The sequence below is a fragment of the Zootoca vivipara genome, chromosome 7, assembly GCF_965207765.1.
Source record: "Zootoca vivipara chromosome 7, rZooViv2.hap1.1, whole genome shotgun sequence".
NCBI lineage: Eukaryota > Metazoa > Chordata > Lepidosauria > Squamata > Lacertidae > Zootoca > Zootoca vivipara.
This window is the reverse complement of record NC_142590.1, coordinates 31,166,212-31,188,252: the sequence shown is the minus strand read 5'-3', so window position 1 is coordinate 31,188,252 and position 22,041 is coordinate 31,166,212. Positions and strand designations below refer to the sequence as shown.

Here is a 22,041-nt window from a genome sequence, read left to right as displayed (position 1 = left end):
ATAATGCAAAATTCCGGAGCTTGCTGCAGATCTTTGCTCAGAGATGTGTTGCCAGCTTCACATTACTATGTCACATATTGATTTCCACACACTACTGAGCCTTGTAGGAATGCATGATTCTCACTGAGAGGGCAAGAGCTTCTGGGTTGTGTGTGTGAGCGAGAGAGAGTTCCACCTGCATCAATGAGCTTGGGATTTGAAGACAAGTTTGACAGGTTTTTAAGGCTGGAGTTACATAAGCTGAGCATCACTTGAAGACCCCTGGAAATGTTCTTGTTTTGAGCCACGGCTCCTCAATGCTAGTTTTCTTTTCTTTTCATTCTTTCTTTGAAAAGTTTTGTTGACATTTATTCATGATACACTAAAAACAACGAACTGATCTAGAAAGAATAATAACAAGGAAAGAAAGATTAAAAGGAAAGAGATAGAAAAGTACAAGATTCTCTCACACTGCTATATCTTAACTTTTATCCCATACACAAACAGGTGAACCCTCACAGCTCTCACCTGGGACCATCCTTCTCTTCCCACAGCCTCTCACCCTGTGAGATCCCCCCTTCCCCGCCTCTCACCCAGGGTCCTCAATGCTAGTTTTCATTCCTTTGTGCTGAGTTGTGCTCTTTTGTTATATCCCAGTGCTGAATATTGCAGCCTTTTAGGGCAGGTGCCAAATTATGGTACATAACGTACTATAGGGACTGTAGTCTTGGTGTTAGAATTGGGCCCCGCTTCCCTCCGCAAACTTTCGAAAGTACTGTATACTTTTTCTCTTAACCTTTTGGCATTTGTACATAATATCTCCATATAATATTACCCTGATGTTTAGAAAGGCAGGCTGCAACCCTGTACACTCTTCCCAGGGGGTGGGGTGGATAGTCCCGTTAAACTCAAATGGGTTTACTTCTAAGCAGGCATGCATAGGATTGCATTGTTAATGACTAGGCTAGGCTGACAAATATTATAGCAGAAGAATAATAGTAGCAATCACATCTGACCAGTGGCCCAGATGGTAAAGGAATAATAATAGTCCTTAATAGACAACCTGGTACTTGCAGTAGCAGCTATTGTCATGATAATTGCCCAGGATTAAGGGCACAATTATTTCTGGCAGGCTGCTTATTGTTGACTGTTGGATCCCCCATTCAAGGTCAAAATAGGTATATTTAAAAATCAAATAGAAATGTGACAGTGTATTTAAATACCTTGGTTCCCATTTTGCGTAGGCCACCAGTTTAAATGGCTATTGTGACTACACTGCATGTGAATGGCCTGCGTATCTGTATTTCATATTTCGCCTACTAGCATTTTCCTTCAGAGAATGGCATTCAACTTGGGCATCTCAGGTAGCAAAGAGATTTGCCCGAAACACATTTTCCTGGGAGCAAATCTGTGCATTGCTTATTTAGTTAGCGAAAACATCCCTTTTTTACCTTCATAAATGCAGAGGCCTGCTGGAAGTGGAGAGGGGAGGGAGAAGGGTTTGCTGGGCTGAATGGCGTTTGTGACTCGCTCCCCTGAGCTACTCTTTGCCTTCCACAGGTTATGTCTCAGATCCCATGAGTACAATGCGATTTCATTCCTGCAGCAACAGCGGCAGCTTTGAAGACAGTGCCTGACAGCAGGAACCATCTACTTGTCGAGAGTTTCTCCACGAAGCGGCAGCAACAATTCTTCCTGGTGTCAACGCAGCTCCCAGTCATCATATGTTACATCAAAGAGACCCACGTTGGCTAGCTTATTTACTGATAGCTAATGCTTCCATCATAAATTATTCTTCAACCATTCTCTTTCTGTGCCAGCAATTTATAGGCGGTGTGGGGAGGAAATAAATCCATCGAAGTTTGGGGTTGTACCAAGCTTGCCCTTGGGATATACTGCATCCATGCCAGGGAACATAATCAGAGACTGGAATATTTTTTTTATTCATTACCCATGAGTTGGGAGGGAAAGGTAATTGTTACACTCTGGGAGGTCCCGATTTGGGGGCTTCCCACGGTGTAACAATTACCCTGCCTTTCTCACCTCAAGCTTAATGGAGAAAATAGATTGCTCAGCATCATGTCCCATGGGATAACCTCCTCTCCTTCTCTTTCAGCTACAAATCCCTGGGTCTCATCTCTTGTTGAAGCCTAGGCTAGTGGTTCCGGAATGCTGTATGGTCCTCTATCTAACGCTGTCTATATCTTCCAGGGCTTCTTGGCTTGATGCATCTCAAAGCACCCAACTAATTCAGTGAGAAGTTCAGGTACAGATATGTTGTGGATACCTTGGAGTCTTACTGGAATGCAGTGTAGTTTAAAGTTGTATTATTCAGTTTAATCAGCTGGTTGGTGCCAAGAGGCCGGGCTTGTCTTCCTGTGGCCGTTCTGTTTAAAGTTGCCAGTTTAACACATTGTGTTAATCCTCTCTTGAATGTTCATTTGAGTTTTGCATAGCTCAACAATAAAACAATTGTGTAAATGAGGACAGAGTTCTTTATTCCCTTGCCCACCTCAGGGGACCAGAGAGAGCCAAAGTTGCGATTGTATAGATGGAATCAGCCTGATGATTAATTCTCTTTGAATTGAGCCACACATTGAGCCTCTTCATAAAGTTCAAAATATATAGAGCCTACCTTGCGTGGGACCCAGGTGGCGCTGTGGTTAAACCACTGAGCCTAGGGCTTGCTGATCAGAAGGTCGGCGGTTCGAATCCCTGTGACGGGGTGAGCTCCCGTTGCTTGGTCCCAGCTCCTGCCAACCTAGCAGTTCGAAAGCACGTCAAAATGCAAGTAGATAAATAGGAACCGCTACAGCGGGAAGGTAAACGGCGTTTCCATGTGCTGCTCTGGTTTGCCAGAAGCGGCTTTGTCATGCTGGCCACATGACCTGGAAGCTATACGCCGGCTCCCTCAGCCAATAATGCGAGATGAGCGCGCAACCCCAGAGTCGGTCACGACTGGACCTAATGGTCAGGGCTCCCTTTACCTTTACCTTGCGTGTGCAGCCTTCAGAAGAAGTGAGGAGGCAGTCAGACCAAAGCAGGTAAAGAGCTTCCCATCTTTTAGTACAATTTTATTTACTTCCTGTTTCCAAGCTCCCATAAGCTGCTTCCTCTGACACTATGCTGCTCATGTGAGTAGGCCACTCAGGTAAATGTGAAAAAAAGCTGCAAAGAAGGTAGCATTCAAATGGGATCTATTCATTTTTAGGAAGCAATAGAAGACCCTGTTTATTATTTAGTTAGACACTTTGCCAGTGGTGGGCATCAATGGGCACTTGCTATCACTGTCTGTGCCCTGGCAAGGAGCCCATTGTTGAACAGAGCACTAAAGCCTAACTGCTGGTATTAGGGTTGTAACCTGCAGAACGACGACATGGTTTTGGGGTAGCATGACCAGTGCAATCACACTAGGTGCCCTGCTGCAGGGGATGCCACAACAAGGCTGTAGAACGGAGCATGAGAGGGGGGGCAGGGGAGCTGAATTGTAGCCTCACATGGCGTGCTGCTGAAGTTTAGGAGCCCAAAGTCTGGCACCTACTAGATGGACTAATGGAATAACTCAGAATAAAGCATCGTCTTGTGTTCCACAGCCACCAGCCTGTGCAGGAGCATTTGGCGCTCTCTCTCTCTCTCTCTCTCTCTCTCTCTCTCTCTCTGTCTGTCTGTCTCTCTGTGTGTGTGTGAGAGAGTGTGTGTGTGTGTGTGTGTAAGGCACAGCAGGCAAGAGAAGCAAGCAGGAAGTCTCAATGGTATATTCCTCCCATTGGCCCTAGATAAGGGATTTGGGCTAGGAAGCTCTGTTGTGTAGCAGGAAGGAGATTGCAGTGCTCCTCTTTTTTCCAGGGACCAAAAAAAAACCCCATAAACCTTGGATCCAGCCTTCCTTCCTTCCTTCCTTCCTTCCTTCCTTCCTTCCTTCCTTCCTTCCTTCCTTCCTTCCTTCCTTTCTTTCTTTCTGATAACTCAGTATTTTTCTCAGCAATTCACAGCCGCCATCAAACCCGCATAGAAGAATGCTGCTCTGTAGCTCAGTTATGTTTGTGATACGAACACTTTTGCAAGACAGAGGGACAAGGAACCAAAGAGGGCAGCTAGCTATGCATGTCACTACCACCGCTGTGTCCTGCATAAATCTTTGAAATGCTGGAAGAGAACCACAGCTCTTCATCTCACATGAATGCTGCTCCACAGTGTCACCTAGTGCTTAAAATAAAAATGCCGCATGAAATGTAGCCTGAGGAATCCTTCCTCTCAACCATGTTTTTGTGTTTCTGGGGGACATGTTTCTACACCAGGCATAGGCAAACTCGGCCCACCAGATGTTTTGGGACTACAACTCCCACGATCTCTAGCTAACAGGACCAGTGGTCAGGGTTGATGGGAATTGTAGTCTCAAAACATCTGGAGGGCTGAGTTTGCCTTTGCCTGTTCTACACAAAGACCTTGTGCACACATAGAGAAAGGCAGTGTTACTGATGTCTGTCAGGTCTGCCCCGAAAACCCAAATCCTGGGCTGAAATAAACTAAAAGGAGGTTTTAGTTTACTCCTACAAGGTTAATACGTTATTAGGTGGTGGTTGTTGGCATCCGTCTGTCTCAAGAGAAAAGGGAATACACCTCTGTGGATGAAGTCCACTCTCACTGTCCTTTCCTTTGGGCTCCCCTGCCACGGCCACTTCTGTTATGCAATCTGACTTCTATTTTATTCCCCTACCCAACCCTGACTTCATGCAAATTTGGACTTGCGATGTGGCACTACAGATCCTCCAAAGGGGGCTAGGTGATGACAGCCTTACATTTTTTTTTCATACATAGGGAGATACTTAATGCATAATACAGCTACATCCTTTTGAAGTGTGAATTATTCAACGAAGGGGTAGAGGGAGGGGAAGCATTTTTAAACATTAAGCGGTTCTTGAAAAGTTTGCCAGCCTTTCCCCTTCTCATATCCTCTCTTTCTGCAGGTTTTTCTCTGCCTGGCTGAGCATCACTGAGCACAAGAGGCACAATTAAGACACAGCCCACACATGTGATACAAAAAGCCGAATGTGAACTTTGATCTGTTCTCTCTACAGTAATGAGCAATTTCTGCTCTGTGTGTGTGTGTGTGTGTGTGTGTGTGTGTGTGTGTGTGTGTAGGAGGTTGGGGAATGAAACCAAGAGTGTCTGTGCATTTGAAAGCAATGGTTGTGGGAAGAACACCTGAAATGCCAAGATGGCTGTGAGGGATGATACACCAGTGGGAAATGGAGAGAATGGGTGGGGGTGGTCGTGGAAATTCTCTGGAGAGCTGGGGAGAAACCTCCTCTGAAATTTCACAGCAGAAAGAACAGGGGTGTTTGCGTGCTGAGGTACCAAGACATCCCCCCAATAACTCACACTTCACACAATATTTTAAGTTTAAGGTTTTTGGCATTAATTTGGCCACAACTTTATTTAAATACAACTGATGTGAGTGGTTGCTTAGGCATTGGTTCCAGCCATCCGTCCCCTGCCTGGGACAGATCTGACTCCCACTTAAAAAAGCAGAGACATCACCTTGCCGACAAAGGTCCGTATAGTTAAAGCTATGGTTTTCCCAGCAGTGATGTATGGAAGTGAAAGCCGGACCATAAAGAAGGCTGACCGTCGAAGAATTGATGCTTTTGAATTATGGTGCTGGAGGAGACTCTTGAGAGTCCCATGGACTGCAAGAAGATCAAACCTATCCATTCTTAAGGAAATCAGCCCTGAGTGCTCACTGGAAGGACAGATCGTGAAGCTGAGGCTCCAATACTTTGGCCACCTCATGAGAAGAGAAGACTCCCTGGAAAAGACCCTGATGTTGGGAAAGATGGAGGGCACAAGGAGGAGACGACAGAGGATGAGATGGTTGGACAGTGTTCTCAAAGCTACCAACATGAGTTTGACCAAACTGCGGGAGGCAGTGGAAGACAGGAGTGCCTGGCGTGCTCTGGTCCATGGGGTCACGAAGAGTCAGACACAACTAAACAACTGAACAACAACAACAGCCTAGGAGGTCGGGTTCAGGGCCCAAGCCCTTGATCTCATCCCTCAGATGCTCCCCGAGGCTCATGCGCGGCCCTGGCCCCTAGCGGGGATAAACAAAGAGCCCCAGGATTCCTTTAACGGAATACCCCTAAAGGCAGCAGCAACTATGAGGGGCAGGCCCAACCAAAATCCGTACCCCTCCACCATCCAATTTGAACCAATGCCTAACCGCAACCTTACAAGTTGTGACTTATTGCTACACAGTAGGCAAAAGCCACCCTGCACCAGTCAATCAGCCAAATGGGCAAATTCCTACCAGGCCCCATATCCAAAACAGGCGACCCCATGACAGGCACAGCAAGGTCAATGCAAAGAACACCTAAAATTAGTGGACGGCGGGCGGGAGATTCGTTGCGAGCAGCAAAGTGGAAACTGAAAGCTGCTCACTAAGCATATATGGGGCTAAGGCTGTCAATCAATCATTTGCTACATGCAAAATTCCCCAGCAACAGCACACCCACCAATCACACATGTGGCCATCCAAACTGACCCACTTCTCCAACCCTGGGATGTCTTGTTAACCCTTCCACAACCCATGCTCTCCTTTAAGGGGAGAACCTGCTTTGCTGAAGCAGGAGGCCTTCCACATTCGTTTGAGGCAGATTTATCTGGGTAAAACAAAGGAACAGAGGTTTGTGGCCATAGGAAGCTGCTTCACGCTGAGTCAGACCACTGGCCCATCTAGTTTGGTATTGTCTACACTGACCGGCAGCAGATCTCCAGCACTTCCTATGGGGGTGGTGTGGTTATTTCCCAGCCCTACCAGGAGATTCCAGGGCTGAACCTAGGACCTTCTCCAAAGTAGAAGAATGCACAGATAGGAGTAGACAGACCTTTTCCATGCTTGACTCCATATGCCTGAAAAGCACACAATTTCCTCAGTTCTATTAGTGCCTTTTGAAATGAGCGGTCCAGGTGGGAGCACGAGGCTGATCAGCGTTCCACTTCCCGATGGCAGAATTTGCCTGGATAAGTTCAGACTTCTCTGAGGCCATTCTATATGCTTAAGGAACAGGTAACACGTTGATTTGCTGAGTTAGAGTAAGCCAATGTTTTGTGGTAGGAAAGGACCCCCTTGCATTTTAAGAGCTGCACTGGGAATGCAACTGGGGCAGCATTTCATGGTAAGGCGATGTTGCAACGGGAACCATTCCTCCTGTCGAACGCCTGCCACTCAGCTGGTAAAGGCACAGGAGCCCTGCCAGTGAAAAGTGCCAGCTCTTTCTGTACAATGAATCTCCATTAGCAGCTCCATCCAAGTGTAAGAAATTAATGAGGACTAGAAATAGAACAAGGGGATCAGCCGGGGGAAGAGCTATGCCTCCTTTAATTGCCCGGTCCCATTGCTAGACCTGACCTTCCACGTTCATGGAGAATTTGCATTTCGTTTGCTGATTCCTAGATAGTGGTTGCCCGTAGACTTGAGCAGTTTGAAATGCAAAGCGTTTGACAAAGCCATACTGGTTGGATTCTAGCAAAGCAAACATGTTGTTTTACTGGTAATTAATATAATTGGCTATTAGAAGAAAGCACTGCCTCAATTAATTGGTCTCTGTAGAAGGAATATCAAGTCTTTGGGGGAAAGCATGCTTCTCAGAAGGAAAGAATTATTAATTCAAATGATCTTTTTCTTCTTCTTCTTGGGTACCAAAATTCCAGCCCAATACAGAGTCTTCAAGTTATTTACTAAGGCCGAATTAATCTTGTCCCTTTCCCAGAAATGAAGTCCCTTTGAAATACATATAAAAGAAAATATCCCACTGAGATGTTTTTGGGACCATCCAGTTACCAGCTGTTGCTGCTGCAGCATCGCTAATTGTTGGGAACCTGATTGAAACTCAGATTGCTAATTTATTATCTACATGGTTTTTTAAAAAACAAAAATGTGGCAAAGAAGCCAAGAACTCAGCATGTCCACCCAAGAGTGCACTGTGGACACGTCATAGATCTGCACAAAAGGCTTTGAACTTTGGCAGCTGGTTGGACTACCTCGGGGATGACTAACTGGCAGCCTGTAGACCATATGTAAGCCCCTTGAGCAATTTAACCTGATCTCTTGTAAACCTTCCAAAACTATTGCGGGGTTGAAAGAAACGGAGGCTGCCTACCTTAATGCTACACCGCTTGGATTTTGTATGCAGTATGCAAATGTCAATATTGCCTGTGCATAGGAGCTCCGTTATTGCGAAACCCATTGCCGTTAGATAGTTCCAGCTTTAAAAGGGAGTGGATCACAGTCTGGAAAACAGAGTGGGCTGGGGGAATCCAGGAGATTGGTACCACTGCTGCTGTCAACTTCTGTGGGTTTCACTGGGTGAAAACTGCAGCAACGATGCAATTCATGGCTTGGCTTGCTTGCATACCAGACATTTAAGGCATATTTCCCCACCCCAATAATCCCAGGAACCGTGGTTTGTTGAGGATGCTGGGAATTTTAGCTCTGTGAGGGGCAAACTACAGTTTCCAGCAGGGGTGCCAACTTGAATAAAATATGGGGGGGCAGGTAAGCCCCCGGCCCGCATAATCTATCACAAGATGTTGCGTATGCACACCATTTGAATTACAATGCCCATCAACTGGGGGGGGGCAGGTCCCTCAAATATTTTATTGGAGCAGCTGAAGGGACCTCAGCCATAGCTGCCACGTCTCCCGCTGAAAAATGCGGGATCAGCAGCGGTGCCGTGCTACCCATGTCTGGGCATCGGAAATCAGGCGGCGCCAACACCCAAAATGGAGCCTCCCTGGCAGGTAGGAAATCCGGGGGATTTACGGGATTTTTCCCAATCCGGGCTGCCAGCAGGAAACGGTTTAAAATATGAGGGTTTCCCGCGAAAAACAGGAGACTTGGCAGCTATGACCTCAGCCCCCAGGAGTTTCCAGGATTCATTGGGGATGTGTGTGGAATGTGTTCTAAATATATGTTGTATATGCAGAAGTGACACTATTCATGATGTTAGGAATGTGAAGCAGCCCTCGAGCAGTATGGTAATGAAAAATCACACAAAGCATGTTGTCATGCTGCTATACTTCCATATACATATCATAGGAAAAAAATATGAATCCCTGGCAATTAATAAACAAATTTATTCACCCATAAAATTCATAAATAGCATAGATTGCTTTGGGTGGAGAACACTGACCACATATTATTCCACAGTAGAATTTGACATACCTCAGAGACATTCTGGATGCTTCAATGGCCACAAAGAGTTCACACCTTGAAAGCAGAAGTATTGCACATCATTCCCATATGAACAATCAAAGGAGTGCCTGGAAAAGAGTCAGGCCAAGACATCTTGCCACTTGAGGCAAATAACAAGGTATCATCCATGAATCTTACTTCATCACAGACAACATTATCTGCTGTGCCTGGAGGCAGCAGGCTAGCTTAGGAGGTGCGGGGCAGACCAAGTGGCAAACTCAGCCTGTCTGCCAACACCTCGCCACCACTTCCTGCGGCTCAGTGTTTGATGCCTGGGGTAGCTGGCTCCCTCTGCCAAATAGTAGCACCGGCCCCAATCAGAAGTACAATACAAAAATAATTTGCAAGTCTCATTTTAATCACACTGAAAATATATTTATATACACAGGCTTAAGCAAGAGAAGCTGAGATGCTTTATGTGGCTATTTCATGTGCCTTTTACAATGCATTAGCAATCCCAGAATAGAAATGGAAATACAGTTAGGAATGAATGCAGACGCAGCAAGTGTATTTCAGACACGGGGCAGCTTGTCATGCTCTGGTGCTGCAGAGGAAAATTCTCTGATCTGCACAACTATTAAGGATACAAGGGTTTCATTTTCTATGGCATCTCTGGTCACCACTGCAGGAAATCTGGGACTAGATTCCATAAGGACAGATAGTGAAAAATGGCTCTTGAACAGTCCGTTAGAATTCCCTGAAGTCCAAGATCCTTGATCAAACACTGCTTTTATATCTCTAAGTCTAAGCCAGGCATCCCCAAACTCCAGATGTTTTGGCCTACAACTCCCATGATCCCAAGCTAACAGGACCAGTGGTCGGGGAAGATGGGAATTGTAGTCCAAAACATCTGGAGGGCCGAAGTTTGGGGATGCCTGGTCTAAGCAAACATCCAGAGTTGTGAAGGCTAAATATATTGAAGGGGCGGGAGAGTCCACCATTTGGGACTCACAGGGACATGCTAACTATTGCATCTGACACCCAGGCTCAAAGAGTGGATGCATTCGGCCAACCTTAAGAAAAACCATCCACAATACGGATGTGACTCCTCCTGTACTTTAACTGCTGTTTCATTTGCAGGAGTCGAACCTCTTTGCAGCATGGAAATAAATGCTATCACCTGCTAGCAACTGCAGACCAAATAGCTGTTTAAGCATGGATGCCATGGTTGTGTTGTGGCAAAACTTGCACTTTAGAACTTCCTATTATTAGGAAGGTTCCTCCACCATATTGTTTTAAACATCTTTAGAAACCTTAAATAAATAAATAAAAATCGGGAAGTCTACCCAGTTCTCTATGTGATTTTTTTTAATTCTGGTGCCCCCCCCCCGTGTTTAATTATAGTCGTTTTATGTATGCTTCTTTCTTAAGAGCTTTATGAATTCTAGCCATGCTTCATCTACAGCTGTACAATGTACACTGCTCAGAGAGCTCTTTGGTTACACAGCTTAAAACTCTTTCTGGATAAAATTAATGAGACTACCAAACGTTTATTTTAATTGCAAGCCAATGGACAGTGTTATTGTTCTGTATTGATTGCATGCTGCAAGTAATTTAGGCCCTTCATAAATAAGAGGGAGGCGTGGAATGAGAGAATGATGTCTCCTGCATCAACACACACTTCCATGTACACGTGCACTGCTACCCACCATCATGCACACAGACATATGCATGCACACTGCACAATGTGGTAAGATGCAAGGAAGCGCAACAGTTCATTTGCACGCCCCCCCCACCCAATAGATGCTCACACAGATATTGTGTTCTTATGTCCTTTTAGTGGAGGGGGTGGAGCAGAGGAAACGCTTCCCTTTGCCTCCTCTCCCACCCTGACACAAGCAGAAACACAGAGAAATCATTCCACCTACTTGTTTCCTCCTCCCTCTCTCTCCTTCCTTCTGCAACTTCCGAGCAGCTGGGATTGGGGTGAGAATGCCAGCTGGGATTGAGCTGGGACCTGTTGAGCATGCTAAGTGCGTATCTGGACAAGTGGTACATATGCATTCATGGAGGGGGGTTGGTTTGACCCCACACTATTTCCCCCAACTCTCTTCCTGCCCACCCTATGTCTATTCCCGGTTGCCCTTACGCAGCCTGATCATGTTCAAAAATGGAACATAATTGTTTCTTGTTTCTATTCTTATCAATGTCACGTAATTTAAAACGTGATCCTTTTCCATTTGAGGGGAAAGCATTAAATTGCACGGGGGAGGGAGCTCTCTTCTTTCATAAAATGCCAATCCATTATTGCTGAAATTAGTGTCCCAGTCCATACCTTCACATGTAGGGGATTCTAATGTGTCTGTCAAATCGGTGATGGAAATGCGAGAAATTAACACCTTCCCAGTCCTCCTTTAGGCAGGAATCCCACCCACTGAATTCAACGGGGCTTACTTCTGGGTAAATGTGGATAGGATTGTGCTGCTAGTCTTCGCTATTCTGTTCATTTTCAGAATGGGTGGCTCACATCCGGTAGTTGACACGCCTATCATTCCTGGCCATTGACCATGCTGGGTGGGGCAAGGGTTGGGAGACCAGTGTCCCATCTTTGACAGCATCTTTGCAGATGCCTGAATTACTAAGAAGCTGCAAGGTCAACATGTGAAGAAAATAAAAAATCTACCTTTTTTTAGGCACTTCAGATGAAGATGGTGGCATGGCATGGGGATGTTCTGTACTCTGGTGTTACACACACACACACACACCAAACATAGAAATGCAGTCTTCACCCAGGAATCTCAGCATTTTTACATAAAATAATCTTCAAGCTGACCTAACACTGCAGATGTTTTGGACTACAATTCCCATAAGCCCCAGTCAGCACAGCCAATGATGAGCCATGGTAGGATTTGTAGTTCAAAGCTTCGGGGCAGCGGGCTTCATACTGGCTACCCCTGCCATTCATGTTAAGGCATGTGCGTATACTCTGATACTGGCGAGATCTCTTTCTGTATGACAGCGCAAAGCCCCGTGTATGTTAAGACATTCAAATGGAGCTGCATCGCGCATAAGTACTGTTTTTGAGGCAGCTAGCCACGCCACTGAAATAATGCATGTCGCATGCATGCATGCCTGAGGGATTGTGACGTCTTCAAATGGCTTAGCTCCCTGCGGAAAGTTCCACCTGTACAAGGGAGTCTGCCTGCCCCCTTCCCTTGAAAGAGCAGAAGTGCAAGGAGCCAACTCCAAGAAAGAGGCAAGGGGGTCGATGCTACAGCAACAACGAATAATACTTTGCCCTTAGACATGTTGCAGCTCCTCTCAACAGCAGCTCAGTTAACATGAAAAGCAAAGCGGGCTGCGCCCTCTGTGCCTGGGTGCAGAGCTAACCCCAGTGTAATTGAACATTTGATATTTATTTTTTGAAAGGATGTAGAAAAGACCTGGTCAGAACATACACACCTTTCTATTGGAACACATGTGTCTAGCCTTGCTTACACACACACACACACACACACACACACACACACACACACACGAAAAACCCACACAAATGACACACCAAAGGCAGGGGGGTATAATCACAATATGTACATTTCTCATCTGTTTTCAGGTGTTTTATTATTCTACATAAAGCCCTCATTGTGGCTCTCACTATCACCACAGTTAACTGGCTGATTTTTGTGAAGTTCCCAGCAACATAATAATTTTCTGCTTTTTTAAAAGAAATGTGTGGCAGCTGTTGGACAGGCCTCATGATTATTACTTTCATAATTATAAAGGAGTGCTATTTCTGAAATGGGCTAGATTTCTCTAGTCTGGAGCTGTTCTGGTTAAAAAGCGGCAGATGTTTGTGCTACTCGTGAAGGAAAAGAAAGGAAAAGGAGGGCAGACATCCCAGCCAGCACCAGCCTAGAGTGATTTGTGGAAAAATGGCTAAATAATCATAAATCATAATATGACTAATGGAAAAGAGAAAATGTAAGCTGTGGAATAATTGGAGAGAATGCTTGGTTGGGTGAGTCATTGTTCCACCTTGTCTTGGGACTGTAGTGATGACACACTGGGAATGCCAAACCCCAGAGTTTTCTAAGGAAGCAAAAAAGGAAAAGAAAGTTAGCTGTATAGGGTGAAGATTACAAATTTGGCATAACAAGGACTAGCAATTCTAATCTGCTACTTTGGAAAGTTGTTTGTTTGCTGTGCATTAGAACATCTCTTTAGAGATTGTAAAGAAACTTTGGTTCCTGGGGTCAAAGAGAAGGTTTCCCACTGTGTACCATTTCCCTCTGTTTGCATACCATTTTGAATCAAGATGGCAGAAATAACCTTTCAAAACTAGACTGGCCTTTTTGTTGCAGTTGATCCTCAGAGCTATTAAAACAATGCTTTACAAGGACCTTTCAAAGATGTTTGCATATTCTTTCCCAACTTCCTTATCCCCCAAACACTAGTCCACTAGCTTGGGACAACTCCAGAAGGTGAGAGCCATTTTGGAAAAAGTGCAGCCCCACCCACACAGCTAAGAATGATGGACTGGTGTGAGCAAGATCTATGTGTGAGATAGAAAAAAACCAAAGCTGTCAGTTTGAAAAACAGGCAGAAAGAGCTGAGCTGAGTTTTGAGCTTTGCAAGCCAAAAGCATCTGGGATGCAGGAATGCTTTGCTCTGATGGGACTGCAGTGGGCTTTCTCTGATAAAATGTTTAAGTTATCTTCCTCCACCAGTATATCTGTAACACAACAAAACAAAACAAAATGCCAAAGAAAGGTCTCTCCAGCAATCTCCTCTGCTAAAGGAAACCAAACCTGGCTATCTACTACTGCCACTGCCAGCCTCCACTTGGGAGAGTGGTATACAGTGGTACCTCTGGTTGCGGACGGGATCCGTTCCGGAGCTCTGGTTGGATCTCGAGGTTTTCGCTACTGGAGGTGAATGTTCTGCGCATGCGCGTGCAGCAAAACCCAGAAAAATACTTCCGGGTTTGCCGTGTGGTATCCCTAAGGATATGTAACCAGAGGTGTGTGTAAGTAGAGGTACCACTGTACAATCAACAGCTCCTATCAGGTCTACCATTCAGTATTTTCATGATCTAAAGGAACTGGGCTGAATCTTTTAGAAAACTGTGTAAAAAATAATAATTCCCAAGTTGCCATTTTAGCCTGCTACACATAGGCCCATAAAATGGTCTGAAGGGAAACTGACCAGTTCTACTGCAGCCATTAAGCAGTCTGGCCCCATAGGCTGTCCTGAAGGGAGCCCCCAGCCCAAACGATATGCAAACAGCTCCAAATTCCTCCAAGGAGACGGAGGTCTATGTGATATTTTATTATTATTATTATTATTATTATTATTATTATTATTATTATTATTTAAAAAACCAGCAATGTAAAGTCAAGTCAAACACTCTTAAACTCCTATTGATTTGTTTCAAATGAGTAAGTGCAAGTTCAACTATCTCCAGTGAAATTAGTGTCAAGAAAGGTGGAACTTTAGCTGGCTCCTGCACTCTGCTCCAGAGCTATAGCTATGGAGGCAATGAAGTCAGGTGAGTTTCAAAGGCAGGTTTTTATTATTATTACTTCCTGTGGGCGAGTGTTTGCCAGTCAAAGGAGAAAAGTCACACAAACACACACATGTATGGCTAATGCAAACACTTAGGCAGGCCTAAAGCTACTCTTTGAATTGGGGCCATTACACTCTCTCTCTCTCTCTCTCTCTCTCTCTCTCTCTCTCTCTCTCTCTCTCTCTCTCTCTCTCTCTCTCTTTTTCTCTCTCTTACCTTCATCAATAGTCCCCTTCTTCTCAGTCAGATGTTCGAAATGTTCGAGAAGATTCTAGGCTGATCATTTGCAAAGTGAAGTTTGCTGGCAGCTCTCTTTCAGGCTGTTGTGCATTGCTGGGAACAGTTTCTTTCACTGGCAGATTTACTTCCAGAGACTCTTCCTCTCCTGTTCTCCCCTGTTCGTTTCTATATTTTTCCTCCACAGGCTCTTCAGTACCTGCTTCCTTGGCATTGTCGCTCTGAGCACCCCATGTTTTTCTTTTTACTACAGCTCCAAAAACTTCTTTCCTCCCAGCCTCCTCCTTGTGAGACAGCATTCGAGCCTCTTCTACTGAAACATCCCCCTCAAGTACTTCAGGCTCTTCTTCCACCTGCTCCACATTCATAAGCGATACTTGTTCTATCAACTTCTGCATCCCTACCAACAGAGCTTCCTCCACATCTCTCAGTGTTATCGTTGGATATGCCTCCTCCTCCTTCTCTACTTCTTCACTTGCATCTTCTATCTGCACCCCCAGGTCAGGTGACATTTTCCCGGCCACAGTCTCTTTTGGTGTTTTTTCCACTTCATCTTGGAAGGTGACATGACTGCCCATTCCTCCTTCTGTTAATGCAGCTTTTTGCGTGAATGGCTCGGATAGGTGTGTTGCCTCTGTCACGCCAGCTACCCTTGGGATTGCTGTGATGGCCATTCCATGGGCTATTTCCTTCTCATGTGCCATGGACCGAGACCCCCTTTCTCTCTCTTTCCCTGAAACTTCAGCCTCTGTCCTCCTAATTGCCACCTTTCTCCCTGCCTTTGCCTCTTCAAAATCCACTTCTCCTTCTGCCTCTGTCTTCCTTCTTCCTCCTCTCTGTTTCTGCTTAGGTGCTGCCACTCCAGATCCAGGCCTCACTTCTCTCCCTCCCTCTTCAACTTCCTCACCCTCCTCTTCAATTAGATCCCCTTCCTCCACTGCACCTTCTGCACTTGCCACCACACCTTTGACTGTTGCTCTTCTTCCAGCCCTCCTTTCTGAACGTGGCTTGACTCCTGACCTCTCTGCCTTTCGTATTACTCTTGCTTGCTGGGCTGTCATATCTTCATCTTCTGCTCCAGAAATGACCCCCTCAGTCTCAGTGTCCAACAAGGGTTCGCCCACCTCGGATTCCAGTTTCTGTCCAGCTGAACCTTTGTCTCTAGATATTTTTTTCTTCTCTCTCACTTCTAAGTGTGTTTTCCTTCCAGCCCTTCTTTCTGAACTTCGCTTGACCGCTGACCTCTCTGCCTTTCGTATTATTCTTGCTTGCTGTGGTGTGGTATCTTCATCTTCTGCTCCTGAAATGACCCCCTCAGCCTCAATCTCTGACAAGGGTTCGCCTTCCCAAGGTTCTAGTTCCTCTTGAGCTGAAACTTCATCTCTAGATATTCTTTTCTTCTCTCTCATTTCTGTTTTCCTTCCAGCCCTTCTTTCTGAACTTCGCTTGACCGCTGACCTCTCTGCCTTTCGTATTATTCTTCCTTGCTGTGGTGTGGTGTCTTCATCTTCTGCTCCTGAAATGACCCCCTCAGCCTCAATCTCTGACAAGGGTTCGCCTTCCCAAGGTTCTAGTTCCTCTTGAGCTGAAACTCCATCTCTAGATATTCTTTTCTTCTCTCTCATTTCTGTTTTCCTTCCAGCCCTTCTTTCTGAACTTCGCTTGACCGCTGACCTCTCTGCCTTTCGTATTACTCTTGGTTGCTGGGCTGTGGTGTCTTCATCTTCTGCTCCTGAAATGACCCCCTCAGCCTCAATCTCTGACAAGGGTTCGCCTTCCCAAGGTTCTAGTTCCTCTTGAGCTGAAACTTCATCTCTAGATATTCTTTTCTTCTCTCTCATTTCTGTTTTCCTTCCAGCCCTTCTTTCTGAACTTCGCTGGACCGCTGACCTCTCTGCCTTTCGTATTATTCTTCCTTGCTGTGGTGTGGTGTCTTCATCTTCTGCTCCTGAAATGACCCCCTCAGCCTCAATCTCTGACAAGGGTTCACCTTCCCAAGGTTCTAGTTCCTCTTGAGCTGAAACTTCATCTCTAGATATTCTTTTCTTCTCTCTCATTTCTGTTTTCCTTCCAGCCCTTCTTTCTGAACTTCGCTGGACCGCTGACCTCTCTGCCTTTCGTATTACTCGTGGTTGCTGGGCTGTGGTGTCTTCATCTTCTGCTCCTGAAATTACCCCCTCAGCCTCAATCTCTGACAAGGGTTCGCCATCCCAAGGTTCTAGTTCCTCTTGAGCTGAAACTTCATCTCTAGATATTCTTTTCTTCTCTCTCATTTCTGTTTTCCTTCCAGCCCTTCTTTCTGAACTTCGCTTGACCGCTGACCTCTCTGCCTTTCGTATTATTCTTGGTTGCTGTGGTGTGGTGTCTTCATCTTCTGCTCCTGAAATGACCCCCTCAGCCTCAATCTCTGACAAGGGTTCACCTTCCCAAGGTTCTAGTTCCTCTTGAGCTGAAACTTCATCTCTAGATATTCTTTTCTTCTCTCTCATTTCTGTTTTCCTTCCAGCCCTTCTTTCTGAACTTCGCTTGACCGCTGACCTCTCTGCCTTTCGTATTACTCTTGCTTGCTGAGCTGTGGTGTCTTCATCTTCTGCTCCTGAAATGACCCCTTCAGCCTCAGCCTCAGACTCTGACAAGGCTTCACCTTCCCAAGGTTCTAGTTCCTCTTGAGCTGAAACTCCATCTCTAGATATTCTTTTATTCTCTCTCATTTCTGTTTTCCTTCCAGCCCTTCTTTCTGAACTTCGCTTGACCGCTGACCTCTCTGCCTTTCGTATTACTCTTGGTTGCTGGGCTGTGGTGTCTTCATCTTCTGCTCCTGAAATGACCCCCTCAGCCTCAATCTCTGACAAGGGTTCACCTTCCCAAGGTTCTAGTTCCTCTTGAGCTGAAACTCCATCTCTAGATATTCTTTTCTTCTCTCTCATTTCTGTTTTCCTTCCAGCCCTTCTTTCTGAACTTCGCTTGACCGCTGACCTCTCTGCCTTTCGTATTACTCTTGGTTGCTGGGCTGTGGTGTCTTCATCTTCTGCTCCTGAAATGACCCCCTCAGCCTCAGCCTCAGACTCTGACAAGGGTTCACCTTCCCAAGGTTCTAGTTCCTCTTGAGCTGAAACTTCATCTCTACATATTCTTTTCTTCTCTCTCATTTCTGTTTTCCTTCCAGCCCTTCTTTCTGAACTTCGCTTGACCGCTGACCTCTCTGCCTTTCGTATTATTCTTCCTTGCTGTGGTGTGGTGTCTTCATCTTCTGCTCCTGAAATGACCCCCTCAGCCTCAATCTCTGACAAGGGTTCACCTTCCCAAGGTTCTAGTTCCTCTTGAGCTGAAACTCCATCTCTAGATATTCTTTTCTTCTCTCTCATTTCTGTTTTCCTTCCAGCCCTTCTTTCTGAACTTCGCTTGACCGCTGACCTCTCTGCCTTTCGTATTACTCTTGCTTGCTGGGCTGTGGTGTCTTCATCTTCTGCTCCTGAAATGACCCCCTCAGCCTCAGCCTCAGACTCTGACAAGGGTTCACCTTCCCAAGGTTCTAGTTCCTCTTGAGCTGAAACTTCATCTCTAGATATTCTTTTCTTCTCTCTCATTTCTGTTTTCCTTCCATCCTTTCTATCTGAACTTCGCTTGACCGCTGACCTCTCTGCCTTTCGTATTACTCTTGCTTGGTGGGTTGTGGTGTCTTCATCTTCTGCTCCTGAAATGACCCCCTCAGCCTCAGCCTCTGACAAGGGTTCATCTTCCCAAGGTTCTAGTTCCTCTTGAGCTGAAACTTCATCTCTAGATATTCTTTTCTTCTCTCTCATTTCTGTTTTCCTTCCAGCCCTTCTTTCTGAACTTCGCTTGACCGCTGACCTCTCTGCCTTTTGTATTACTCTTGCTTCCTGGGCTGTGGTGTCTTCATCTTCTGCTCCTGAAATGACCCCCTCAGCCTCAGCCTCAGACTCTGACAAGGGTTCACCTTCCCAAGGTTCTAGTTCCTCTTGAGCTGAAACTCCATCTCTAGATATTCTTTTCTTCTCTCTCACTTCTGTTTTCCTTCCAGCCCTTCTTTCTGAACTTCGCTTGACCGCTGACCTCTCTGCCTTTCGTATTACTCTTGCTTGCTGTGGTGTGGTGTCTTCATCTTCTGCTCCTGAAATGACCCCCTCAGCCTCAATCTCTGACAAGGGTTCACCTTCCCAAGGTTCTAGTTCCTCTTGAGCTGAAACTCCATCTCTAGATATTCTTTTCTTCTCTCTCACTTCTGTTTTCCTTCCAGCCCTTCTTTCTGAACTTCGCTTGACCGCTGACCTCTCTGCCTTTCGTATTGCTCTTGCTTCCTGGGCTGTGATGTCTTCATCTTCTACTCCTGAAATGACCCCCTCAGCCTCAGACTCTGACAAGGGTTCACCCTCCCAAGGTTCTAGTTCCTCTTGAGCTGCACCTTCATCTCTAGATATTCTTTTCTTCTCTCTCATTTCTGTTTTCCTTCCAGTCCTTCTTTCTGAACTTTGCTTGACTGCTGACCTCTCTGCCTTTCGTATTATTCTTGCTTGCTGGGCTGTGGTGTCTTCATCTTCTGCTCCTGAAATGACCCCCTCAGCCTCAATCTCTGACAAGGGTTCACCTTCCCAAGGTTCTAGTTCCTCTTGAGCTGAAACTCCATCTCTAGATATTCTTTTCTTCTCTCTCACTTCTGTTTTCCTTCCAGCCCTTCTTTCTGAGCTTCGCTTGACTGCTGAACTCTCTTCTCCTGAAATGACCCCCTCAGCCTCAGTCTCTGACAAGGGTTCACCCACCCGACGTTCTAGTTTCTGTTGAGCTGAACCTTTGTCTCTAGACATTCTTTTCTTCTCTTTCACTTCTAGATATGTTTTTTTGGTTTCATCCCCCCGCAGGCCTGAAATGTCTTGGACTATTTCCTCCATTTCAGATGAAACTCCTTGTCTGACACCTTTGCCACCATATACTAGGGCTCCAGAAACAGCTGCTTTTTCATGATCTGAGGAGACTACCCCATCAAGTTTTGACCCCGGAGCCATGTCTTCTTCTTCTTCTTCCACAAAAGAACCATCCTCCCGTTGGATTTTCACATATATTTTGTCCTTCACACTTCCCTTCAATAATTTGTTTTCCTTTGTTTTAAGAGCTTTTACATCTTTGCCTCGCAATTCTTCTCCCAAAGCTGCTTCTTCAGGGCCTTCCTCATCGGCAAGCTCCTCTTCGTCAAGTGCTCTTTCCTTGCCCACCATCTGTCTTACATGCTCCACTTGCCCCGCAACCTTCTGTGATTCAAACACTCTCGATTCTTTTGCCAAGGAAGCTCCATCTGGCACTATTAAAATAAGCACAGCATGAGTTCTAATTGTGATAACTCTATCAGTGTTGGGTTGGGCTTTTTCTTAAAAAAAATACTTTGCAATGAAAGGTGTCATGTTTTTCAACCTTCCTTTCAGAGAATGGCTTGGCTTAGCCACTGTGAATCATTTGATGAGATCCTGCACTGACAACTTGTGGGCTAGATTGTGTGGATTAACCCATGAGGGACTGATGTCTGAAGGATGCTACCTCGTGGGAATACACTGGACATGTTAATTTTCTGTGCCCACGTGATTCTATAGAGGTCAAGGCACAATAATGCAGGAGGGAGCCTTCTTCTGCTTTGACCCATTTTGTCCTGCTTAAGAAACTGTCATGTGTTTCTGCCTGCTCCCACATTTTTTAGAAGCAGCAATTTCTATATAAAGAGAAAGTTGTCAGTCAACCCTTCTTTTCCCAATAGCCTTGCCCATGAACAGATATTGAAAAAGATTAGCCATGTCACTGAAACTGGAATATAAATACTCAGACAGCAAGTTCATCATGCAGAATAGCTCCATACCAAGTGAAGAGTTGCTGAATGATAGCAATGAAAGGCAGAGATGAAAAGCATCTGGCAGCCATTAAATCAAGCATATAGATATTGATATGTACACACACGCACACGAGTGGGAGAATGGAGTGCTCAAAAAACAACTGGGACCACAGTATCAAAAGATAGGGGAGCACTATTCCACACCCTGATTTAAAAAAATACTCATTGTGCAAAGTGCATTTGATACTAATGAAATTTATGCAGGTTGTGATTAACTGTTCTCATTGATTTCAGTAGTGAAACTGGCTGTCCAATCCTATGCATGTCCAATTTTCCACCCAGCAAAGGGTATATAGGCTGTAGCCTAACTTTATTTTTCCTGTTGGAACTGTTATCATTAAGTTGGGAGATACTTCGCAAGCACCCAGCCTACATGTTACTAATTATGCTTGATAAACTACGTTTGATAAATTATGTTCTAAAAAGTTAAAGGATATAAAGGAGTGGAAAGAATCATATTGACATCTATATAGAGAAATGGTTTCTTCCTGACTTGTATGCTTGTATAATCTAAACACTTTGGAGGAAAAATTGTAGGAGCTGAAGTGCTGATGGCATCCATCTATGCCCTTATGTGTGATGCTCAATGAACAATGCAATCAAACCAGACAAATCCTGGAATCAAAAAGCTGCATCTGAGGGGAATAGAGCTGGGGAGAGTGGTTATAATTCAGCCAGAAGGTCAAGGGAGGTAGCGAGGAGAGTGAAGCAGTATTATTAGGAAAAACCACCATTTCCCTAGTGACAAAATTGTTTATGGAAACTATAAGATTTGTACAGTATAGTGTGAAGTAGGAGAAAACATCAAAAGCATTCTTCTCTATCCTCCTCCATTAGTCTAATCAAGCACTTGCCTAACTATCACTTAGGCCAAGACTTTCAAGTAGAATTTGGGTAATTAAGGCTCAAACCAGACATTGCAGGAGATGCATTGTTGATTCTGTTCCACATCTCCCCATACCATCTAGGCAGCATTTGTGGTGCCTGCTTGATCTTCCTTAATGGGAATACTAGTTAAACGGTGGGTTCATTCTAACCTGGTCGTTCAAGTCTGATCAGTGTAGCCTTAAGAATTTAAGAAATCTGCTGTATCAGACATGTCAAAGCACACAAAAACACTCAAACACACAAGCCAGCCTCCAAGCAGTCTAAACAAGCAACCATCTTGTC

At 45.2% G+C, this 22,041-nt stretch overlaps 2 protein-coding genes across 7 annotated transcripts in view; one reads left to right on the top strand and one right to left on the bottom strand.

Annotated features, from left to right (window-relative positions):
• LOC118088795 (serine/threonine-protein kinase TNNI3K) overlaps positions 1-4,210 on the top strand; it is a 175,262-nt gene extending 171,052 nt beyond the window's left edge. For both annotated transcript variants that reach the window (XM_088673904.1, XM_035122872.3), the window contains one exon: positions 1,540-4,210. In XM_088673904.1, coding sequence (XP_088530030.1) covers positions 1,540-1,616 — 77 coding nt within the window. In that variant the 3' untranslated portion in view covers positions 1,617-4,210. The remainder of the gene's footprint in view (positions 1-1,539) is intronic.
• A 4,889-nt stretch (positions 4,211-9,099) lies between these two features.
• The window catches only part of ERICH3 (glutamate rich 3), a 72,937-nt gene continuing 59,995 nt past the window's right edge, over positions 9,100-22,041 (bottom strand). For 4 of the 5 annotated variants that reach the window (XM_060276814.2, XM_060276815.2, XM_060276816.2 and 1 more), the window contains 2 exons: positions 14,958-20,292; positions 9,100-13,264 (listed from right to left, as the gene is read on the bottom strand). In XM_060276814.2, the coding sequence (XP_060132797.2) occupies positions 14,981-20,292 (5,312 nt within the window). In that variant the 3' untranslated portion in view covers positions 9,100-13,264; positions 14,958-14,980. The remainder of the gene's footprint in view (positions 13,265-14,957; positions 20,293-22,041) is intronic. The other variant, XM_088673901.1, reaches the window with a different exon arrangement.